The sequence below is a fragment of the Oryctolagus cuniculus genome, chromosome 2, assembly GCF_964237555.1.
Source record: "Oryctolagus cuniculus chromosome 2, mOryCun1.1, whole genome shotgun sequence".
In the NCBI taxonomy this organism is placed as follows: Eukaryota; Metazoa; Chordata; class Mammalia; order Lagomorpha; family Leporidae; genus Oryctolagus; species Oryctolagus cuniculus.
The window spans coordinates 113,453,141-113,477,217 of NC_091433.1; the positions used below are offsets into that span (position 1 = coordinate 113,453,141).

A 24,077-nucleotide genomic window follows, 5' to 3' on the forward strand; every position below is an offset into this window, starting at 1 on the left:
GCAGAGAGCTGGCCTGGAAGAGGGGCAACCGGGACAGAATCCGGCGCCCCGACCGGGACTAGAACCCGGTGTGCCGGCGCCGCAAGGTGGAGGATTAGCCTAGTGAGCCACAGCGCCGGCTCTCTGACATTCATATTCTAATGGAAATTTATTTGATGTTTCTGGAGTTTCTGACTTCTTTAGTCTACACTAGAGAGTCCAAATCAAGATAATAGACATTGAGGCCGGCGCCGCGGCTCACTAGGCTAATCCTCCACCTTGCGGCGCCGGCACACCAGGTTCTGGTCCCGGTTGGGGCGCCGGATTCTGTCCCGGTTGCCCCTCTTCCAGGCCAGCTGTCTGCTGTGGCCAGGGAGTGCAGTGGAGGATGGCCCAGGTGGTTGGGCCCTGCACCCCATGGGAGACCAGGAAAAGCACCTGGCTCCTGGCTCTTGCCATCGGATCAGCGCGGTGCGCCGGCCGCGGCGGCCATTGGAGGGTGAGCCAACGGCAAAAAGGAAGACCTTTCTCTCAGTCTCTCTCTCTCACTGTCCACTCTGCCTGTCAAAAAAAAAAAAAAAAAAAAAAAAAAAGATAATAGACATTGAATGAATGTAAGTCAGTTCTAGGTTAGTTAAATACACAAGAAAGTAAATGAAATATAAAAGTGGATACTTTAAAAAAAAGTAGTCTCAAAAAAAACCTGTATGGCAAGCTAAATTACACTTTTGATTTGTTCACATATAGTATGCATCTGTTTACAGCATAAAGGATATTTGAAGAATGGCATGGTTTTTCTCCATAATGTCAAAAATATGAGGGTATTTCAAAAAGTTCATGGAAAGTGAAACTAAAAGATTTATTTCATTTTACTTGAAAGTCAGTTACACAGAGAGAGAGGGAAAGTCAGAGAGACGGAGACAGAGAGACAGACAGACATGTTCCATCCGCTGGTTCACTCCCCAGTTAGCTACAACGCCGAAGATGCGCCGACCTGAAGCCAGGAGCCAGGAGCTTCCTCTGGGTCTTCCCACATGGCTGCAGGGTCCCAAGGGCTTGATCCATCTTGTATTGCTTTCCCAGACCATAGCAGAGAGCTGGATCGGAAGTGGAGCAGCCAGGACTCGAACTGGTGCCCATATGGGATCCCGGCACTGCAGGAGGTGGCTTTACCCGCTATGCCACAGCGCTGGCCCCTATAAGTTTATTTTGATACAAAAGAAAATGAAATCCATACATATTAAGGGTCTTTTGAATGAATATTATGAAAATGAACTTTCATTTTTGTTTTGGGAAGTCTTTGGCTGTATCAAAGACTTTTAAGCAGACCTCTGCTACCCATTGCATAATCATAGAGACAGACTCTAAACTTGTTCTACTCCAGCATACCTTCTGCTTTTACTTGTTTCACATGGTATTTAGTTGTTAGTCCCTGAAAGATTAGAGAAATTTCTCTTTAGAAATCCTCCTTGGATTTATAACTTTTCCCATTTCTGTGAAAGCACCTTTAGTATAGCATGCCCATGCTTTTCTTGTTTTTTTTTTTTGTCTTTTTTAAACTTTTATTTAATAAATATAAATTTCCAAAGTACAGTTTATGGATTACAATGGCTCCCCCACCCCATAACTTCCCTCCCACCCGCAACCCTCCCATCTCCCGCTCCCTCTCCCATTCCATTCACATCAAGATTCATTTTCAATTATCTTTATATACAGAAGATCAATTTAGTATATATTAAGTAAAGATTTCAACAGTTTGCACCCACACAGAAACACAAAGTGTAAAATACTGTTTGAGTACTAATTATAGCATTAATTCACATTGTACAACACATTAAGGACAGAGATCCTACATGGGAAGTATGTGCACAGTGACTCCTGTTGTTGACTTAACAAATTGACACTCTTGTTTATGGCGTCAGTAATTACCCTAGGCTCTTGTCATGAGTTGCCAAGGATATGGAAGCATTTTGAGTTCGCCAACTCCGATCTTATTTAGATAAGGTCATAGTCAAAGTGGAAGTTCTCACCTCCCTTCAGAGAAAGGCACCTCCTTCTTTGATGACCCGTTCTTTCCACTGGGATCTCACCATTTAGAGTTGGTTTTTTTTTTTTTTCCCCCCCGCCAGAGTGTATTGGCTTTCCATACCTAAAATACTCTCATGGGCTCTTCAGCCAGATCCGAATGCCTTAAGGGCTGATTCTGAGGCCAGCGTGCTGTTTAGGACATCTGCCCTTCTGCGAGTCTGCTGTGTATCCTGCTTCCCATGTTGGATCGTTCTCTCCTCCTTAATTCTATCAGTTAGTATTAGCAGACACTAGACTTGTTTAGGTGATCTCTTTGACTCTTAGATCTATCATTATGATCAATTGTGAACTGAAATTGATCACCTGGACTAGTGAGATGGCATTGGTACATGCAACCTTGATGGGATTGAATTGGAATCCCCTGGCACGTTTCTAACTACCGTTTGGGCAAGTCAGATTGAGCATGTCCCAAATTGTACCTCTCCTCCTTCTTGTTCCCACTCTTATATTTAACAGAGTTCACATTTCAGTTAAATTTAAACACCTAAGAATAATTGTTAATTACAGAGTTCAACCAATAGTACTAAGTAGGACAAAAAAATACTAAAAGGGATAAAGTATTAAGTTGTTCATCAACAGTCAGGACAAGGGCTGATCTTTTCTAATACAGGTATTTCAGGTAAACCACAAAGGGGACAGGTGTAGTGCTGGGTAATTACCCTAGACCACTCTGTGATGGTGAAGGTGATTAATTAGTCCTATTTTATAGATAGGAAACAGTATTAGAGGAGTAGGGTAGTTTGTTCAAGTTTGTATAGGTAGTATATGAATATGATTAAGAAGCAGAGTTTGAACATCGGTTTTTCTGATTGTAGAGCTTTTTGCTCTTTCGACCCTAGACAATGTCTTTCTTTCTTTTTTTTTTTTTTTTTTTTTTTTTGACAGGCAGAGTGGACAGTGAGAGAGAGAGACAGAGAGAGAAAGGTCTTCCTTTTGCCGTTGGTTCACCCTCCAATGGCCGCCGCTGCAGCCGGCGCACCGCGCTGATCCGATGGCAGGAGCCAGGATCCAGGTGCTTTTTCCTGGTCTCCCATGGGGTGCAGGGCCCAAGCACCTGAGCCATCCTCCACTGCACTCCCTGGCCATAGCAGAGAGCTGGCCTGGAAGAGGGGCAACCGGGACAGAATCCGGTGCCCCGACCGGGACTAGAACCCGGTGTGCCGGCGCCGCAAGGTGGAGGATTAGCCTATTGAGCCACGGCGCCGGCCGACAATGTCTTTCTTTTTAAAATTATTTTTACTTATTTGAAAGGCAGAAAGAGAGTTAGAGGTATTCCATCTGCTGGTTCACTCCTTACATGCCCATGACAACTGGATTGTGACCAAGAGGCTAGAACTCATTTTGGGTTTTCCATGTGGATGACAGGGACCAAGCACTTAAACTATCACTTGCTGCCTTCCAGTGTGCACATTGGTAGGAAGTTGGAATTGGCAACACATACAGAACTGGGACCCAGGCACTCCAATATGGGATGTAGGTATCCCAGGCAGTATCTTAACTGCTGTGCAGTATACCCCAGCCCTTTGATGCCTTCTTATGTAATCAGTTTTAATATGCCACAGTTTAGAACATTGAAAGGTACTTTTTATGAAATCTATTGTTGCTGGTTATTGTTCTTGTTTCATACTCCTGTTTACATTTTCAGATTCAGGTGATCTCATTTTGTCAAGACCCTGGGTCTTCATTAAATAAGATGTATTTGTTTTTGGTTTGATTCCTCTTTAACTTTTAGGTAGAAATTGCTGTTCTGGCAGCTATCTGCCTCATTAATATATTCCATTCTCTTCTGGGTATTGGTGCTCGGCCCATTCTTGTTTTAATTGAACTGCAAGCCTTCGCAATGCAAGCAGTTCTCATTTCTTCCAGCATTCTCCAGTTTTTCCCCCCTTCTTTGTGACTTTGATGTGGAGGCTTTTTTCTAGTGGGTAGTTAAATAAACTGCACTATTCTGTCATCACACCTGTTACCCTGAAATGAAATAAGGAGGCCCATTTCCCATCTCTTTTTGATTTTGTTAAGTCTTTTTACCTCTTATTTAGGAAAAATTACAAGCTACAATAAAAACTGTAGACTGGAGCAGACATTCTGGCACTGTGGGTTAAGGTACTACTTAAGATGCCTGCATCCCATGAGTGCATGGGATTGAGTCTGGCCTATGCTTCTGACCCACTTCCTGCTAATGCTTCTGGGAGGCAGCAGATGGTGGTCCAAGTACTTGGATTCTTATCACCAGTGAGGGAGACCTGGATGGAGTTCCTGGCTCCTGACTGTGTCCTGGTCCAGCCTCGGCTGTTTGGGGGGGGCGCGGATTTTGGAAATAAACCAGGGAATGGAAGATCTCTCTCTTTCTCTGTCTCCTCCTGTCTCTCTGCCTTTCAAAGAAATAAATACACATTTTAAAATTTTTGTTAAAGTTAAGATTAATGTTCTTTGAATATCTAAGAAAATAGTTTCATAAAAAGAAGACCCTTTAGTATCTTTTAACACCAGATCCCATATTCTCAACTTAATTGATTTATCCTGGTGGCAACCCCTTACTGACAAACATTAAAATAACTCCTGAGGAATTGAAATAATTCATATTTATTACCCATTGGCATCAGCTCTGTCTCAGTTTCTGTAGTGTGTTGTACTCTGAGAGGTTGGGCTAACTACTCGTATCAGTGCATTCACTGCTTCCTCAGGGACAGGCTTCCAGACTTCCCTGGCATATGACTGTCCCATTGTGTGTTCTCATAACACCACATGCCTCCTTCATATAATTGTATAGTTGTTATTTTATATTTATTTGTATGATTCTTTGATTTGTGTCTATCTCTCCCACCACTAGATTAAAACTTAATGAGAGAAGAAACATGTCTCTTTCTTTTTGTTGTTTATCATTTGTCCCTACTGAGAAGGTGGTGAATAAATGCATTTTAAAGGAATGAGTGCCCCACTTTTAAGTTGGATGGACAGTGCTAATTTACATATAGTTTTAAGAATTGCTGCTCTGGATAGTGTAGATTTCATCCCTGGATTAAATTAGAACATCTGACAGTTATGTCCTTGGACAATAATTCTTTGTTTCCTTATATAATTGCTTTTTCTTAATTGAATCCTGGCAGCCTGTCTGTTGGCACAAATTGAGGTATGCTGTAAACAACAAATTTATGTGAGTTAGAGATGTTTTTGAGGACAGTGTCCATCATATTAAGTACTTTCCATTATAATAGGTAATATTTATGAGTATTAAGAGGAGAAATTTCTCGGTGATCTTATTTCTGTGCTTACCTGGAGCAGCTAGTCTGTTTTTTGTCTTTGAAGCACTATTGTCTTATGCCTAATCCTTGTGTCCTAAAGCTCAAAGCCAAGTTTATAACTTACATCTAAAAATTAGTGATTTCTGACATACCCTCTTATAGTCTAATCTCAATCTTAGTGTCATCCTTAATCTTTGGGATTTTAGCTGTGATTTGTTGCATATTTAATGTTTTTTTTTCCAATAAAACAGCTCGATAAATACCTTTGAAGGAATAACACAAATGTCACTAGAGCTTAAAAATAAAAGCTAATGTAATGTGCTTGCTGGGCAATAAAAGAGTTCAGTGTGTCTCTCCACGCTAACTGTAGTAGAGACAAGGAGAGAAATAAAGTATTATCTTTTTGGAGGGAATCTATGTATTAAGATCTGATTGGTTCATTTGGTGCTTGGTAAATCTCTCGATTTTTTTTCTGCATGTGTCACAAAAGTACAGGGATTACTTAACAGAGGGATCTGATGTAGGATATGCAAGTCTGTTAAACTCCTGGACATACAGTCATCACTTGCATGCACATACTGGAAACTTGGAAGAGTTTCATATTAACACTTCCCCCTTTTGCTCCTCCCTTAGTCCTATAGGGGCACAACAGAAGGTTACATTTTTACTGCTGTGTGGGTTGGCACTTAGCCTGACTGGCTATTAGAGTCGTCTTATATCCCTTCTATTGCAAAATAAGTTTTTGTAACATCAGTGAAATAGCAGCTATGTAGTAGCATAGATAGAGATATATGGCTCTGGAGATTAGGAGAGTCACATACAGTTTCAAAAACAAAGAGGATTACTTGTAACAAAAGTAAGAAAGGAATTCTCAATTATCTCTGAAGTAGAGATATCTTAAATAGGATTAAACAAAATTTATAAAGGTTGTCATAGGGCCCGCGCCGCGGCTCAATAGACTAATCCTCCGCCTGCGGCGCCGGCACACCAGGTTCTAGTCCCGGTTGGGGTGCCGGATTCTGTCCCGGTTGCCCCTCTTCCAGGCTGGCCCTCTGCAATGGCCCGGGAGTGCAGTGGAAGATGGCCCAAGCACTTGGGCCCTGCACCCGCATGGGAGGCCAGGATAAGCACCTGGCTCCTGGCTTCGGATCAGCGCAGTGCGCCGGCCGCAGCGCACCGGCCGCCGCGGCCATTGGAGGGTTAACCAAGGGCAAAAAGAAGACCTTTCTCTCTCTCTCTCTCTCACTGTCCACTCTGCCTGTCCAAAAAAAAAAAAAAATTACAAAGTAAAAAAAAAAGGTTCTCATAGGACTATGAAGCATGTTAGGCTAATTAAATAGTACAATATTGTCCATGTATGTTTGCTAAGTCTCATTCCTGAAAGAATCTGTATTTGGATTAAAGCTTTGACAGATTCAGATTCTAAGACTGGATCAAGGGCCGGCGCCGTGGCTCACTTGGCTAATCCTCCGCCTTGCGGCGCCGGCACACCGGGTTCTAGTCCCAGTCGGGGTGCCGGATTCTGTCCCGGTTGCCCCTCTTCCAGGCCAGCTCTCTGCTGTGGCCAGGGAGTGCTGGCCAGGGAGTGCAGTGGAGGATGGCCCAAGTCCTTGGGCCCTGCACCCCAAGGGAGACCAGGATAAGCACCTGGCTCCTGCCATCGGATCAGCGCGGTGCGCTGGCCACGGTGGCCATTGGAGGGTGAACCAACAGCAAAGGAAGACCTTTCTTTCTGTCTCTCTCTGTCTCACTGTCCACTCTGCCTGTCAAAAAATTAAAAAAAAAAAAAAAAGACTGGATCAAAGACAAAATCAATTTTTACTTGATTCAAGCTAGTTTCCATAAACTAAATACATTCCATAGAGTTTATTGTATACTATGATTTTCTCCAGTTGTCTCCAATCCAGATGTAACTCTGGAGAAAAAAAAATCATTTTTAGCTTTATTTTTTACGTAAGTAATAGCTTCGTTAAGATACAGTTAAACCTTTTAAAGTTTAAATATAACTAGATTTAATTCAGAGTTATGGAGTCATCACCACTATCTCATTTTAGAACATTTTTATCACTCCAAAAAAAAAAAAAAAAAAAAACCCTGATGCCCATTGGCAGTGACTCATTCTTCCCTCTATCAACCTGGCAGCACCTAATCTATTTTCTGTCTCTTTCGATTTGTTCAAGAGATAAACTATTTAGGCTGGCGCCGCCGCTCACTTGGCTAATCCTCCGGCACCCCAGGTTCTAGTCCCGGTTGGGGCGACGGATTCTGTTCCGGTTGCTCCTCTTCCAGTCCAGCTCTCTGCTGAGGCCCGGGAAGGCAGTGGAGGATGGCCCAAGTGCTTGGGCCCTGCACCCGCATGGGAGACCAAGAGAAAGCACCTGGCTCCTGGCTTCGGATCGGCGTAGCACGCCGGCCGTAGGTGCCATTTGGGGGGTGAATCAAAGGAAAAGGAAGACCTTTCTCTCTGTCTGTCTCTCTCTCTCGTCTAACTCTGCCTGTCAAAAAAAAAAAAAAAAAAAAAGATAAACTATTTAAAAATATTTTTATTAAATGAACAGTTATATCCAATATTTGGTATATAAACATGAATATGCAGCTTTCCTAAAAAAGAAATGATTATTATTTTATATTAGTAAAAATTCACATGTATAACTGAATTACTTTTTAAAAATTATTTGAAGGGTAGACAGAGATTCCACACCCATTGGTTTACTTCCCAAATGCCCACAATAGTTGGGGCTGAGCCAGACCAAAGCCAAGAAGCCTAGAACTAAATGCAGGCCTAAATGCAGTATAGGTAGCAGGGGGCCAATTGCTTGAGCCATCACCTGCTGCCTCCCATGGTGTGCATTAACAGGAAGCTGGAATCAGTAGTGGAGTTGATACTTAAACCTAATATGGGTTGCAGCCATCACAAATGGCATCTTTTTTGTTTGTTTGTTTGTTAAGATTTATTTATTTGAGAGGCAGAGAGAGAGGTCTTCCATCCACTGGTTAAACTACACAAATGGCTGCAATGGATAGAGCAGGGCCAATCCAAAGCCAGGAGCCAGGAGCTTCTTCCAGGTCTCCCACATGGGTACAGGGACCCAAGCACTTGGGCCATCTTACAGAGCTTTCCCAGGCCATAGCATAGAGTTGGCTTGGAAGTGGAACAGCCAGAACTTGAACCAGCACCAATATGGGATGCTGGCACCACAGGCGGAGGCTTAACTTACTATACCACAGCACTGGCCCCACAAATGGCATCTTAACCACTGCACCAAATGGCCACTCCCTTCTCTTTTTGATTTATAAAGTTCTTAATGTTTTGAGGTTAGTAAAAGAAACAGTTCTTGTAATGGTGTCATTAGTTCAAATCTAAGCATTCTTTTTGAAAACTTTTTTTTTAGACTTTTTTTTTTTTTTTTTTTTTTTTTTGACAGGCAGAGTGGACAGTGAGAGAGAGACAGAGAGAAAGGTCTTCCTTTGCTGTTGGTTCACCCTCCAATGGCCGCCGGGGCCAGCGCGCTGCGGCCGGTGCACCACGCTGATCCGATGGCAGGAGCCAGGAGCCAGGTGCTTTTCCTGGTCTCCCATGGGGTGCAGGGCCCAAGGACTTGGGCCATCCTGCACTGCACTCCCTGGCCACAGCAGAGAGCTGGCCTGGAAGAGGAACAACCGGGACAGAATCCGGCGCCCTGACCGGGACTAGAACCCGGTGTGCCAGCACCGCTAGGCGGAGGATTAGCCTAGTGAGCCGCGGCGCCGGCCAAAAACTTTTAAAAATTTTATTTGAGAGGCAGAAAGAGTGAGACAAATAAAGATCTTCCATCCATTGGTTCACTCCCAAAATACCTACAGTACTCAAGTCTGGGCCAGGCTGAAGCCAGGAATCCAGAATTCAGTCTCAGTCTCCAATGGGGATGGCAGGGAAGCCAAGTACTTGACCTGCTGCTTACCAGGGTGCGCATTAGCAGGAAGCTGGAATTGAAAGCAGAACTGGGACTTGAAACCAGGAATGTTGATATGGGATGTTGGTGTCCCAAGCATAGGCTTAACTGCTGCACAAAATACCTGCCTTCTTAATTCTGTAATCTCTTCCTTTGATTTTTCTCAAGACCACGGAACTAGGTTAGTGTCTCATACATTACTAGATGCTCATTCAAGAAAGATTTATTTTATTTTGGCATCAGAGCTGGAATTAGAGCCCAGCTTTCCTCCTGTTAAATCTCCTTCTCCTTCTGTTATACCACACGTTTTATGTATGTACTCAAAGTTGAGGTGTTATTTATTTATTTAAAATTTTTTTATTAGAGAGCCAAAGAGGGAGGGAGAGTTGCTATCTGCCAGTTCACTCCCCAGATGCTCACAGTGGCAGGGCTAGACCAGGGCTAGTGGTTAGAACCCAATCACTTGAGCCATCGCTACTGGCTCCCAGGATTGGCATTAGCAACAGGAAACTAGAAACAGGAGCCAGAACTGGATGTCAAACCCACACAGTGATAAAGGATGTGGCATCATAAATGCTAGGCTAACGACATGTCCCAACACTGACATTTTATTTGTTCTTTTTTTTTTTTTGATAACCAAATGAAAATTCACAAGTTTAAATCAGTTGTATGAATACTGAAATCATAAATATGCTGAGAGAAGAGTAAGTTTTTTAAAAACTTGTAGTGTTTTGTCTAATAAAATATAAACAGTCCATATTTCACACTTAAAGAATTTATATGAAGTTGCACATAAATTCCCGTGTAGCAATTTTAGTTTGGATACTTTATATTTTTAAACAATTATAGTCAAATGCTAAATATGAATTAGTGATTTCCAATTATAAAATTTTAAACCCATCATTTATTTATTTAAATTATTTAAGAGGCAGAGGGATACCCAGAGACAGGGAGAGTCTCCATATGCTAATTCACCTCGAAAATGTCCAAATCAGCCATGGCTGGGTCAGGCTGAATCCAGGAGTCAGGAACTCAATTCCAGTCTCCTATGTGGGTGGCAAGACCCCAGCTACTTGAGCAGTCATATGATGCCTCCCAGAGTCTGGAAAACTGTAATCAAGCTCAGAACCGAGACTCAAATCCAGTTATCTGATATGGGGTTTCTTAACTGCTAGGCCAAATACCTGCCCCCAGCTAAAAATTTTTTTACTTTAAGGAACTCAGATCAGGGAAAGAGGGGTTGTATAAGAAAGGATAAACAGTCATTGATTTTGTTTTGTCATTTGTTTTTAATTTTTTTTTTGTGTAGTGGTAAAATACACAGTTCTTAAATGTATAGCTTGATGACTTTTTACAAATTATATATATATATATGTACAGGTCAATGTACAGAATATTTCAAAGCCCCACTAAGAGTCTTAGTGTCCTCCTTCCCTTTTTTTTGTTCAAGGAGCCATCACTATTTTGACTTCTGTCACTATAGATTAGTTTTATCTGCTTTTGAAATCATGGAACAGTGTCCTGTCTGGCTTCTTTTGCTCATTGTTTATAAATTTCATCAATGTAGTTTTATGTAAATAAAGCGCAATTTATGTCTATTAACCTATTGATGGATATTTGGGGACTTACTGTTTTTTTTTTTGTTTTTGTTTTTTTTTTACTATTATGACAAAGTCTACTAAAAGCATTCTTTTATTTGTTTCTGGAGAATATGTATGCTAATTTTCTTGGGAAATAACATTATATAATTTTGTAAGACTCAAAGCATTTTTATTGAAATCAATACAAGAAATGCCTCACAAGAAATTTTGAAGTCTTTTTAAAGTGGATACCTCTTTTATTTCATGCAGGGGAAAATAACAGTTTCTTTACAACCAGTCTAAGGTGGTATCATAGGCCTGTTCTGTAGTGCAGGGTCATGAATATTATATATTCAGGCATTCAGTAAGAAGCTAGAAATAGTCTATGAAAGACAATCGTACTCTGCTTTCACCAACAAATAAAAAAGAAGCCATTTGAACATAATATGCTGAGTGCAGTAATGAGAGAGGTAAGAGTTACTAGCTGAGTACTTCCAAACTGCTCCACTTCCAATCTAGCTCCCTGCTAATGGCCTGGGGAAAGCAGTGGAAGATGGCTCAAGTACCTAGGCCCCTGCTGCCCATATGGGAGACTGCTCTTGGCCCTGGCTTTGACCTGGCCCAGTGCTAGCTGTCTTGGCCATCTGGGAAGTGAACCAGCAGATGGAAGATCAATCTCTCTCTATCTCTGACTTTCAAATAAATCTTAAAAAAAATTTTTGTTTGAAAGGCAGTGATGGAGAGAGAAAAGGGGGGAGGAAGAGGGGATTGGGGGAGAGAAAGAGATCCTCCATCTGCTGGTTCACTCCCCAAATGCCTGAAATAGCCAGGGCTAGGCTAGGCTGAAGCCGGGTGGCAGGAACTCTGTCAAGGTCTCACATGTTGTTGATAGGAACACAAGTATTGTACTACAGCCTCCCAGGTGCAGCCAGGTGCCTTAGCAGGAAACTGGATTGGAAGCAGAGGAGTGGGGACTCTATCTCAGCACTTTGATATGAGATGTGAATGTCCTAGGCAAGAGCTCAACCCACTGTGCCACAAGTGGCTCCAAAGTGCTACAGTTGAACATTAGGCTTCTATAACTATAAAAAAATCAAAATGTAAAAGTCATCTTTATCCTCTAATTGAGCTTCCAAATGTACTAGAATTTGGAAACTGGGATTAGGTTTATAATTTTGCCTTTCAGTTTTTTCAAATTGAGGAATTTACAGTTATTTTGTATGTCAGGTTTTACTATATATTTACATATTAAAATTTATTAAAGTTTATTTTGTTGATAAGAAGTTTAGATGGCTTTTATTTTAAAGCTTTCCATGAACAGCTAAGTTAAAATTTTCTTTCTGGAATTAGTGTTTCCTAAAGTAATTTAATTTTTTAAAGGTAGTTTAGTAGATGGTAACTAGTATAATAATTTGAAGTGGCACTGCATTTATTCATTCATTTTGTGAAAGGGTCAATCTAAAACAGGTTTGAAAACTTCAGCTGCTGAGAATGGCTCTTAAATTTTTAATGATTGTTAAAAAAAGAATTTTCAGCAAAAATTCACATGGCCTAAAAATGTAAAATATTTGTCTATGCCTTTATAGAAAAAAGGTCTAAATGAATATAATTTAAGTTCTTGGCACATACTTTTTTTCCTTTTGAAAAGTTTCTGTAAGATCTTTTTATAGTTGACATTGGAAAATTAAAATGTTCACTGTATTCTACAGAGAAGATGGTGAATTAGAAGATGGTGAAATAGATGATGCAGGACTTGAAGAAACACAACAACAGGAAGCAAAAGAGGATAAAAAGCAGAGAAATGAGAAAAATGAGAAAAATGAGAAATCCTACAGAAAATCAAGGAAAAAACACAAGAAAGAAAGAGAGAAGAAAAAATCCAAAAGGAGAAAACGTGAGAAACATAAGGTTAGTTAGAATCTACTTTAAAAAAATTCTTTTGGTAAGTTTCTGTGAAATATAAAATACTGAAAATTAGAACCTGTAAGTCAGTGGCTGCTTTCTTATGATGTGTATGGGTTAGATATTTTATTTATATGTTTAACAAAGTTTCTAAATGCAGAGATTATATGAATTATCTTAAAGATTTTTAAAAATCAAGATAAATTGTACTGCAGGTTAAAATAAATAGTCTTTTAACAGATGGGAGATTGCATGCAAGGATATTGGGAGGTTAAGGAAAGGTTTCATTCTCTGCAGATATAGTTTGGCAACATTTTATATGTCCGTTCATGTATTTATTCATTCATATGCATTCAGTGCCTACTGTGGAAGTCACTGTGCTACATGATGAGCGTTGTAGTGGTATGTGAAGCAGTTACGTCTTACAGAGATTATATTGAAGCAGGAAGGACAGAAGCAGTAATCAAAGAAAAAAAAACAGATGTTATCAAGAAAGCAATAGGGTTCTGGATGGAAAATAATGTGGGTTTTGGGTGGGAAAGAAGGGGAACCTATGTTGACAGAGAAATCAGGAAAAAGTTGGCAGCAGTGATGGAGCAGTTTTTGAAATTCTCTTTATTTCCCCCATAAAAACAGAATAACAGAATAGCAAAACCAAAAATTCATGGACAACATCTGCAGAAAAATGAAGTAACAACTTATCCCCAGAAACCTCAAAATTACAAATGGATTGAGTTAAACCATAGACAGTAACAGGACTAGTGTAGTATCAGCAACTGTGCAGAACAAAGCATGGGGAGAGGAATAGGACTTTTAGAAAACAAATTGCCAACAGTCCTTTATCTCAAGTGGTAGATTCCCACTCAGCATGGAAAGCTTGTGGGTCAGTCTGGGAACAGCAACAGAAGCCAGGAGGGACTTTAATAGCTCCAGTTTACACATGAGTGTCAGGTGGCTGCAGAAAACTGGATGATGCTGGAATGCTCTGGGCTTGATGAACTCTTAGTACTAATCAACCAAGTACTTTTCTAAGACAGAATAACTCACTTAAGAAGTAACTTCTGGGGCTGGTGCTGTGGCACAGCAGGTTAAAGCCCTGGCTTGAAGTGCTGGCATCCCATGTGGGCGCCATCTGGGGAGTGAACCAGCGGATGGAAGACCTCTCTCTGTCTCTACCTCTCTCTGTAACTCTGTCTTTCAAATAAATAAAATAAATCTTTAAAAAAATGATAACTTCTAGGAATAGAATCCAAATTGAGACCTAGGCATACTGAGTCCAAGGAAGAAATGATCAGTTAACAAATGGAGGAAGGGAGCAGGAAAGGCACAGCTCAGAAAATGCTCAGCCCTGCCAACAGCAGAAGAGAGAACTCTAGAGCCACGGTGCTAGGGAAGCTTCCCAGCCTGCTCCATCCCTTTTCCCATAAATAGTGAGAGAAGACTATTATCTTATTCTGTGGAAGTTATAAGAACAAAGAGAATAAGGAGATACTACTGTTTTCTAGAAAAGAAAGTGCTCACAAAGCATATGAAAAATCTTAATTTCAAAATAATAAAAAGTTAAGCAAACAGTACAAGCCATGATCAGATAACACAAATAGAATTTGGAAAACAAAGTTCTTTCGCCATCTAGGTAAAAAGATCAAATCTCTGTGGTGGATGTTGGCTTTGCAGTTAGATATCCACGTTGTATATCAGAGTACCTGAGTTTGATTTTTGGCTTCAGCTCCTGTTTCCAGCTTACTGATAATATAGACACTGGGAGGCATTGGTGGTGGCTCAAGTAATTAGGTTCCTACCACCCACATGGGAGACCTGGATTGAGTTGCCAGCTCCTGGCTTGAGCTCAGCCCAGCCCCAGCTATTAGGGCATTTGAGGAGATGAGGAGATAGCCAGCTGATTGGCAATTTTTTCTGTCTGTTTCTCTTCCTCTCAAACAAATAATTTTTTTTAAAAAAAGACCAAGTTATTAACTGAGAATAAAAAGATAATCAGGCTATTGTCCTGGGAATGAAAGGGAGAGAGGAAATGAGGTTATTACCTAATTTCATTTGTTCCTATTTGCAAATAAATTGGATGCAAAAATAGACTAAAATTATTAGATAAAGGTAGCATGGAAAAATCATTCAAATAAAAATAAAAACCTTTCTAAATACCAATACAAAATCCAACTCTGCTATGTATAAGATAGAAATATGGAGCCTGTGTTGTGGCTTAGTGTATTAAACTTCCACCTGTGATAATGTCATTCCATATGGGCACTGGTTCAGGTCCCAGCTGCTCCACAAGTCATCTAGCTCCCTGCTAATGCTCCTGAGAAATCAGCAGAGGATGGCCCAAGCACATGGGACTCTGCTGCCCTTGTGGGAGACCCAGATGAAGTTATGGGATCCAGGCTTCTCCTGGCCCAGCCATGGCCTTTGCAGCCATTTGGGGAGTGAACCAGTGGAAGATCTCCCTTTCTTTCCTTCTCTCTGTGTAATTCTGCCTTTCAAATATATACAAATAATGGGAAAACTACCAGGAAAATGCAAAGAAAGAGAAGGGAGAAGTCACACTGCTAACAACTGAGAAAGTCAAATTTAGGTCAAAAAGCCCTTGAAAGAAACAAAGAAGAGCATTTTTATAATGTTAAAGGTTACAATTTATGATAAAGATACGTTATTAATACAGCAGAAGTAGAACATAATACCTAGCATATCCAACATACCCATAAACCTCTTTTTTTTTTTTTTTAAATAAGATTTATTTATTTATTTATTTGAAAGAGTTACACAGAGAGAGGAGAGACAGAGAGAAAGTCTTCCATCCACTGGTTTACTCCCCAATTGGCCACAACGACCAGAGCTGCGCCAATCTGAAGCCAGGAGCCATGAGCTTCTTCCGGGTCTCTCACGTGGGTGCAGGGGCCCAAGGACTTGGGCTATCTTTCACTGCTTTCCCAGGCCATAGTAGAGCGCTGGATCAGAAGTGGAGCAGCCAGGTCTCGAACCGGTGTCCATATAGGATGCCAGTGTTTCAGGCCAGGGCATTAACCCACTGCGCCACAGTGCCGGCCCACCCCCCCATATACCTCTTAATCTAAGAGATCAATCAGATGGTTAGGATATGGAATATATTTTATAAATACTCATGTGCATGGCTTTAAAATTTTTGTACCAAAATAAACTTATCTTAATTCTGTCTTCTGTGAGCACTTTGAAATATCCTCGTAATAAGTTTAGAATCCTGAGAATGTATCTTACTTTGAACTACACTTGGAATAATCATAAAAACTGACCATATCATAGATTACAAAGAAAACTACAGATCATTCAGTAGAACAGAAATAGTACAAAGAGCCGTCTCAAACCACAGTACAATGAAACTAATGATAATAAAATAAGAAACAAAAATGTCTTTGTTTGGTAATTTAATACTTGCTGTAAGTAGCCTGTGAAACATAGGAACACACAGATGAAAATTGCAGAAATCTATGAAAATAATGATAAAATCTTAATATATCAGTATCCTGGGAATATAGCTAAAGCAGTTATCTGAAGAAAAATGATGTTTGTATTAATCTGTTTTCTGTTGCTATAACAAAAGACCTGAAGCTGGCTCCTTACAAAGAAAAGAAGTTTGTTTGATTTAGTTTTGGAGATTGAAAATCCAAGATTGGGTGGCCACATCCACTCAGCCTTTGGCAGGGGCTCTCTGGGCTGCATCACAAAATGGAAAGGGAACTGGCTGTATGTAGAAGGGACCAAGTGGGTGAAGTGTCCTCACTTTATAACAACCCATTCTCAAAGAGATTTAACTCATTTTGGGAGACGAGCATTAATCTCTTCCAAGTACAGTGGCCCCCAGAGACCTCATTACCTTACACTAGGTCTCACCTCTTAAAGCTACCACTTCACTGAAGACCAGGCCTCCAGCACCTGAGCCTTGGGGGCATTGCATCTAAACTGTAGCAGTATTATAGTATCAAGTGTCCATGGGGGGAATAGGTGATAAAAATGGGGGGAAAGGTAAACTTAATATCCAGCTTGAAAGGCAGGAAGAACAAAGCAAACAAAACAAAGGAAAATTAAGTATGTAAGAAAATTACAGTTAGAACGTAATAAGTTAGAATGAAAAACCAGTAATTTTTTAAAAGATCAACAACATTGTGAATTTTAAAATAAGGAGTGCTGAGAGAGTTAGTGACAAACACAAAAGTGGAACCACTTTTTTAATCAGTGGTGGATAAATTTAAAAATGAAACTATATAAGTGATAGAATAAGTGAATATACTCTATTATCTGGGAGTGAAGAAACTTTGTTACAAATTACCCAGTCTGCGTCCCAGCTGCTCCACTTCTCCAGCTCCTTGCTAATGTGCCTGGGAAGGCAGTGGAAGATGGCCCAAGTACTTGGGCCCCTACCACCCAAGTAGGAGACCAGGATGGAGTTCTGGGCTCCTAGCTTTGGTCTGGTCAGCCTGGCCCATTGTGCATTATGAGTGAACCAAAGAATGAAAAAAATCTCTCTCTCTCCCCTCACCTCTGTTTGTCACTTTCCTATTCAAATAAGTAAATCTTGGGGAAAAAAAAAATAAAAAAGGGGGAGGGCAGTTAGTATCAGAGTTGATGTGGAAAAAGATATTTGAAAAGAAGATAAAATATTTCCGGTGATGAGGAATATCAAGACTAGAAGCTTCAGGAGCATCTCATATGTGAAAGAGACCTATGGACAGTAACTAAACTGCTTGTTTTCATTGTACAGGAGGCAGGACAAGGGTGAGACAAGCCAGTCTTGGGAAGGTTTGGAAAATATCAAAGCTGGTTAACACTGATGTACTAGTATTAAGAAAATGTCTTAGTAAGCCTTGTTTGCATGGAAAGTGGCATTTTAGGAAATTTAACCAGGGTGCAGGGTGGACTGGATGTTTGAGAAATGTGAAGCACATAGTGCAGGAGACAGCTTTGTTTATTTATATTAGCCATAGAAGTACATTTATATACTATTTGTTCATGTTTACCAAAGAAACATGAAGTTAACTTTTTTTAATTCAGTCATGACAAAAATATATAGAAAGAGAAGATATTATTCTTAGGTATGTGCTAACAAATAATGCTAAATATCTAGTAACTATTAAACTTTCTCCCTATAAGATTTATTATTCATTTGTTTACTTTTGTTAATTATTTGTCCTATACAAGCTTTTGTTTTAGACTATATTGAATTTGTTTGATAGTTTGTAGAATGAGAGGTTGATCCAAGTTTGTGGTGGTAAGAATGGTGAAGAATAGGGCTGACACCGCGGCTCACAAGGCTAATCCTCCGTCTGCGGCGCCGGCACCCCAGGTTCTACTCCTGGTTGGGGTACCAGATTCTGTCCCAGTTGCTCCTCTTCCATTCCAGCTCTCTGCTGTGGCCCAGGAAGGCAGTGGAGGATGGCCCAAGTGCTTGGGCCCTGCACCTGCATGGGAGACTGGGAGGAAGCACCTGGCTCCTGGCTTTGGATCGGCGCAACGCGCCGGCTGTAGCAACCATTTGGGGGGTGAACGAACGGAAGGAAGACTTTTCTCTCTGTCTCTGTCTCTCTGTCTAACTCTGCCTGTCAAAAACAAAACAAAACAAAAAAAAGAATGGTGAAGAATAGATAAATCTAAGAAGTTGCAGAAGGGGTTCATGAAACTTGCAGAAGAGTAAGAAGAAGTAAGCAAAGAAGACTCCTACATTTTTAGCCAAGAGGGGATTATTATTAATAGATAAATGTTAGAAACAGAAAATAGATAATCCTAGTTTAGGAAAAAAAAATGGAATTTAATTTAGATATGATTAGGTTAGGGCAAATATGAAATACACAGAGGGAGGACATTATGGATTGGAAATAGCAAGAGAGTTCCCATTGGGCATGTATTCTTTGCAGTAATTTTGAAAGGTCCAGGAGAGCTGAGCCCTTAAGAGACTGCTTTCTCCAAGAAGAGGTGGAAGAGAACAGAACCATTAGCTATTGGGAGGAAAGCAGTACAAAGTGAAACAGGAAAGGCTTCAGAAGTGTGAAAAGCTTTTTCTTTTGTAAACATGTCAAATAGCATTCTGTATGCCTCTGAGAAATATTTGATCTCACCAAGAAGTCAGAAAAATATTCCAAGAGTCTTTGAATATGTTCTTAAAAATGATTTTCTTCTTGTAAGGGATATGTATTCCAAGAAAATTAGACAATTAAGAAATATAAAATGAAAAGAGAAAAACCTCTATAATTAAACTTACTAAGAATAATCATTGTTAACATTTTGGTGTATTTATTTTATATCTTTGTTTCTGTTTTTGTTCTTAATATTCGAAATAATACTGTTTTTATACCTAAATTTTCACTTAATATTTAATATAAAAGATAACTTTTGTGTTACTATAAAAATCTTTCAAAATATCAGTTTAATAGACTGTTAGGTACTGCATTTTAATAAACCATTCTCTTATTGTTGGGCAGCAAGTTGTTTGTAGTAAATCTTGAGGGATAGGTAGATATTAGTGAGCTATCCAAGAAGACAGAGACTACAAAAGCAGAGAAGTGTGAAAATTATGGCATATATAAAGTCCCCTAAGTCCTTAAATTCTTTCTGTCACTATTTGAATATTGAAGGGAATCACTTAGTAGCTTTCCTATTAATTGGATTTTTTTAAAGATTTATTTATTTATTTATTTGAAAAGCAGAGACACAGAGAGGCAGAGGCAGAGATAGAGAGAGAAAGAGAAGTCCTCCATTCTGCTGGTTTACTCCCCATATGTCCACAATTGCTGGAGCTGGGCTGATCTGGAGCCAAGAGCCTTCTCCGGGTCTCCCATGCTGGCAGGGGCCCAAGCACTTGGGCCATCTTCTACTGCTTTCCCAGGCCACAGCAGAGAGCTGGATTGGAAGTGGAGCAGCCAGGACTAGAACTGGTGCCCACATGGGATGCCAGCACGGTGGCTTTACCCACTACACCACAGCACCGGTGCCATTAATTGGATTTTTTTTTTTATTTGACAGATAGAGTTATAGACAGTGAGAGAGACAGAGAGAAAGGTCTTCCTTACATTGGTTCACCACCCAAAATGGCCGCTACAGCTGGCACTGAGCTGATCCAAAGCCAGGGGCCAGGTGCTTCTGGTCTTCCATGCGGATTCAGGGGCCCAAGCTCTTGGGCCATCCTCCACTGCCCTCCTGGGCCACAGCAGAGAGCTGGACTGGAAGAGGAGCAACCGGGACTAGAATCTGGCACCCATATGGGATGCTGGCACCGCAGCAGGTGGAGGATTAACCAAGTGAGCTATGGCGCTGGTCCTGGATTTATTTTTTTATTTTTTTTTATTTTTATTTTTATTTTTTTTTAAGATTTATTTTATGCTGGCGCCGTGGATCACTAGGTCACTAGGCTAATCCTCCGCCTTGCGGCGCCAGCACACCAGGTTCTAGTCCCGGTCGGGGCGCCGGATTCTGTCCCGGTTGTTCCTCTTCCAGGCCAGCTCTCTGCTGTGGCCAGGGAGTGCAGTGGAGGATGGCCCAAGTCCTTGGGCCCTGCACCCGCATGGGAGACCAGGAGAAGCACCTGGCTCCTGCCATCGGATGAGCGCGGTGCGCTGGCCGCAGCGCGCCGGCCGTGGCGGCCATTGGAGGGTGAACCAACGGCAAAGGAAGACCTTTCTCTCTGTTTCTCTCTCTCACTGTCCACTCTGCCTGTCCAAAAAAAAAAAAAAAAAAAAAGAGAAGAAAGATTTATTTTATTTACTTGAAAGTCAGAGTTACACACAGAGAGAAGGAGAAGCAGAGAGAGAGAGAGGTCTTCCGTCTGATGGTTCACTTTCCAATGGGCTACAATGGCCAGAGCTGTGCTGATTCAAAGCCAGAAGTCAGGAGCTTCTTCTGAGCCTCCCACATGGGTGCAGGGGCCCAAGGACTTGAGCCATCTTCCACTGTTTCCCAGGAGCATTAACAAAGAGCTGGATCGGAAATGGAGCAGCTGGGACTTGAAGCAGCACCCATTTGGGATGCCAGCAGTGCAGGTGGTGGCCTTACCCGCTATGCCAAAGCACTGGCCCCAGCGCTTATATGTCTTTTATACTCATTTTTTTAAAGATTTTATTTATTTATTTGAGAGGTAGAGTTGCAGACAGTTACAGACAAATCGGAGCTGTGCTGATCCAAAGCCAGGAGCCAGGAGCTTCTTCCTGGGTCTCCCACGTGGGTGCAGGTGCCAAGCACTTGAGCCACCTTCTACTGCTTTTCCAGGCCATAAGAGAGAGCTGGATTGGAAGAGGAGCAGCTGGGACTAGAACCAGTGCCCATATGGGATGCCAGCGCCACAGTCAGAGGATTAACCTACTGTGCCATGGCGCTGGCCCCGAACCTTTTACACTCTTCACTCACTGTAGGGTGATGTGATGCTAGTATTAAGGAGTGTAATAGAAAACATAATTTAGACTTGAAATCGAGTACTTAACAACCATGCCTATTGAAGGAGATAATCCATTAGTATATAATAGGTAAAATAATTTAAGAGATACTTTTGAACATTAAACACAGTATTCCCCTTCTCCCTTAAAGGAGACATAAAAGGAAACACAAATGTTTTCAAATAAAAACTATACCATATCTTTTCACTTAATTGTCTGATAACTTTTGATTACTTTATTTCCAACTTTTTTTTTTTTTTTTTTTTTTGACAGGCAGAGTGGACAGTGAGAGAGAGAGACAGAGAGAAAGGTCTTCCTTTGCCATGGGTTCACCCTCCAATGGCCGCCGTGGCCGGCGCACTGCAGCTGGTGCTGCACCGATCTGAAGCCAGGAGCCAGGTGCCCCTCCTGGTCTCCCATGCAGGTGCAGGGCCCAAGGACTAGATCATTTTTGAGCAAAGGGAACTTCTGTTTAAAGTCTTGGGGCCAAAGAGATGATGAAGAAAATGTTGCCATAAAGTCCTTAAGCAGAGGGGGAAGATACATACTTTCCTCTCAGAATACCTAGGAGAGGTTGGCATGGTGGTAGCCTCTGATGCAATGATTTTTCTAAAATACTTCAGAGTCTAATTAAAAAATATAATTTTTCAATAGTATTTCAGAGTCTACTGGAATAATGTAATGTACTAGTATTTATGGTTGAAACAAGTTTGTCTGGTTCCTAGTTTAATTTTCTTCCTTTTGCAAATGTAATATCTTTGTCTTTTTCTTCCCTTCAGCATAATTCTCCATCAAGTGATGATAGTTCCGACTACAGCCTTGATTCAGATGTTGAACATACAGAAAGTTCCCATAAAAAGAGAACTAGTTTCTACAGGGATTATGACATTCCATTTCCTCAGGTATTGCCTTTTTAAAAAACACATGTGGTAAAGCATATAACATGAAGTCTACTTCAGTCATTTTTAAAGTATACAATTCAGTGGCATTAAGTATACTGACAGTATTGTGCAGTCGTCATCACTTAGCCATTTCTAAAACTTTTTGTTAATTCCAAACAGAAACTCTGTATTCATAAAATAATAAAACCCAATTTCTTTTTGCTGCAACCCCAGATAATGACTATTCTACCTTCTGTCGGTATGAATTTTTTCTGCTCTACATACTTTATATATGTGGGATCACCCAGTATTTGTCTTTTTGTATCCAACTTATTTCACTTAGCACATTTTATAGCACATATCAGAATCTCATTCTTTTAAAAGCTGAATACTATTCTATTGTATGTATATACCATGTTTTGTTTGTCTGTCTGTTTGTTGATTGACACTGGGACTGCTTCTGCCATAGCTATTGGGAATCATGAGAGGAAATAAATTGAAAATTTAAGTATAATTCTGCTTTAAAAGGTGGGAATACAGAGATTATTTGTATAAAGCAATGAACAGAGAATATTAAAAATTAAAAACATTTTATGACAAGCATCTAATCTGCAAAGAAAATCCACTAACAAAATAGTCTTTAATCATAAAAAGTAAAATATATCACTGGAGTACTAATATAATTATTTTTAATAAAAGGTGATTTAAACATTGTTCAGTTAATGAATCTACAGTTTCATCTAATCAGTTACCTTTTTTTGCTTTGGTTTTCATCTGCTTTTTTAGTGTATGTGCTACTGAAGAAGCACTTACATCTGCTTTTTAAGACAGATTTGAATATCATCATCACATAAACAAAACTGCATCCTTTGATTCACATCCTTTAGTAAAAAGCAATAAAATTAATGATGTTTGTTGTAATAAACATTTTCTAGTGAGCAGCTTACCCACTAGATTATCTTCACTATTAGGGAAAGCTCTGTTTTCTATTAGGCCTTAGATATAAACAACATTTTCCAAACATGTAATTTTTTAATTTAATGTCATGTTATTTGAGAATTTTTTAATATTTATTTATTTGAAAGGCAGAATTATAGAGACAGAGAAAGAGAGATCTTCCATCTGCTGGTTCATTCCCCAAATGGATGAAACAGTTGAGGCTGAGCCCGGCAAAAGCCAGGAACCTGGAGTTTCTCCTGGGTCTCCCACATGGGTACAGGGCCCCAAGCACTTGGGCCATCTTCACCTGCTTTCCCAGGCCATAGCAGAGAGCTGGATCAGAAACGTAGCAGCCAGATTTTGAAACAGCATTTATATGGGATGCTGGCATCATAGATGACAGCTTTACCAGCTATGCTGCAATGCCAATGTTAGGTATTCAGGCCGGCGCGTGCCTCAATAGGCTAATCCTCCTCCTGCAGCGCCGGCACACCGGGTTCTAGTCCCAGTCGGGGCGCCGGATTCTGTCCCTGTTGCCCCTCTTCCAGGCCAGCTCTCTGCTGTGGCCCGGGAGTGCAGTGGAGGATGGCCCAAGTGCTTGGGCCCTGCACCTGCATGGGAGACCAGGATAAGCACCTGGCTCCTAGCTTCGGATCAGCGCGGTGTGCTGGCCGCAGTGCGCTGGCTGCAGCTGCCATTGGAGGGTGAACCAATGGCAGAGGAAGACCTTTCTCCCTGTCTCTCACTGTCTACTTTGCCTGTCAAAAATAATAATAATAATAATAATGTTAGGTATTCATATATTTTCCACACTCCTCCCCCATTCTGTTTTATTATCTTTTCTGTGTTGTCAGAGAGGCCTAAAGCAGGCTTTTAAGCTACAGTGTAAAAAATATAATGTTTGATAACGTTAGAGCTAGCATTTAGCTCTTTGAGCTTAGTGTTCAAAAGTTTTATAAATGAAGACTAATCAAGAATCAGAACTGGGAGCAGGTGTTTAGCCTAGGGGTTGAGATGCCCCTATTCCACATCAAAGTTTGTGTGTGACACATGGCTCTGGCTCCTTACTCCAGCTTCCTTTGAATGCAGATTCTGGGAGGCAACAGTGATGGCTCAAGTCTCCCAGCTT

The 24,077-nt window shown here is 40.8% G+C and overlaps 1 protein-coding gene across 2 annotated transcripts in view; it reads left to right on the forward strand.

Annotated features, from left to right (window-relative positions):
• Positions 1-24,077, forward strand: part of ZC3H6 (zinc finger CCCH-type containing 6) — a 61,712-nt gene that overhangs the window by 7,858 nt on the left and 29,777 nt on the right. For both annotated transcript variants that reach the window (XM_070068806.1, XM_070068807.1), the window contains exons 2-3: positions 12,531-12,729; positions 21,908-22,030. In XM_070068806.1, coding sequence (XP_069924907.1) covers positions 12,531-12,729; positions 21,908-22,030 — 322 coding nt within the window. The remainder of the gene's footprint in view (positions 1-12,530; positions 12,730-21,907; positions 22,031-24,077) is intronic.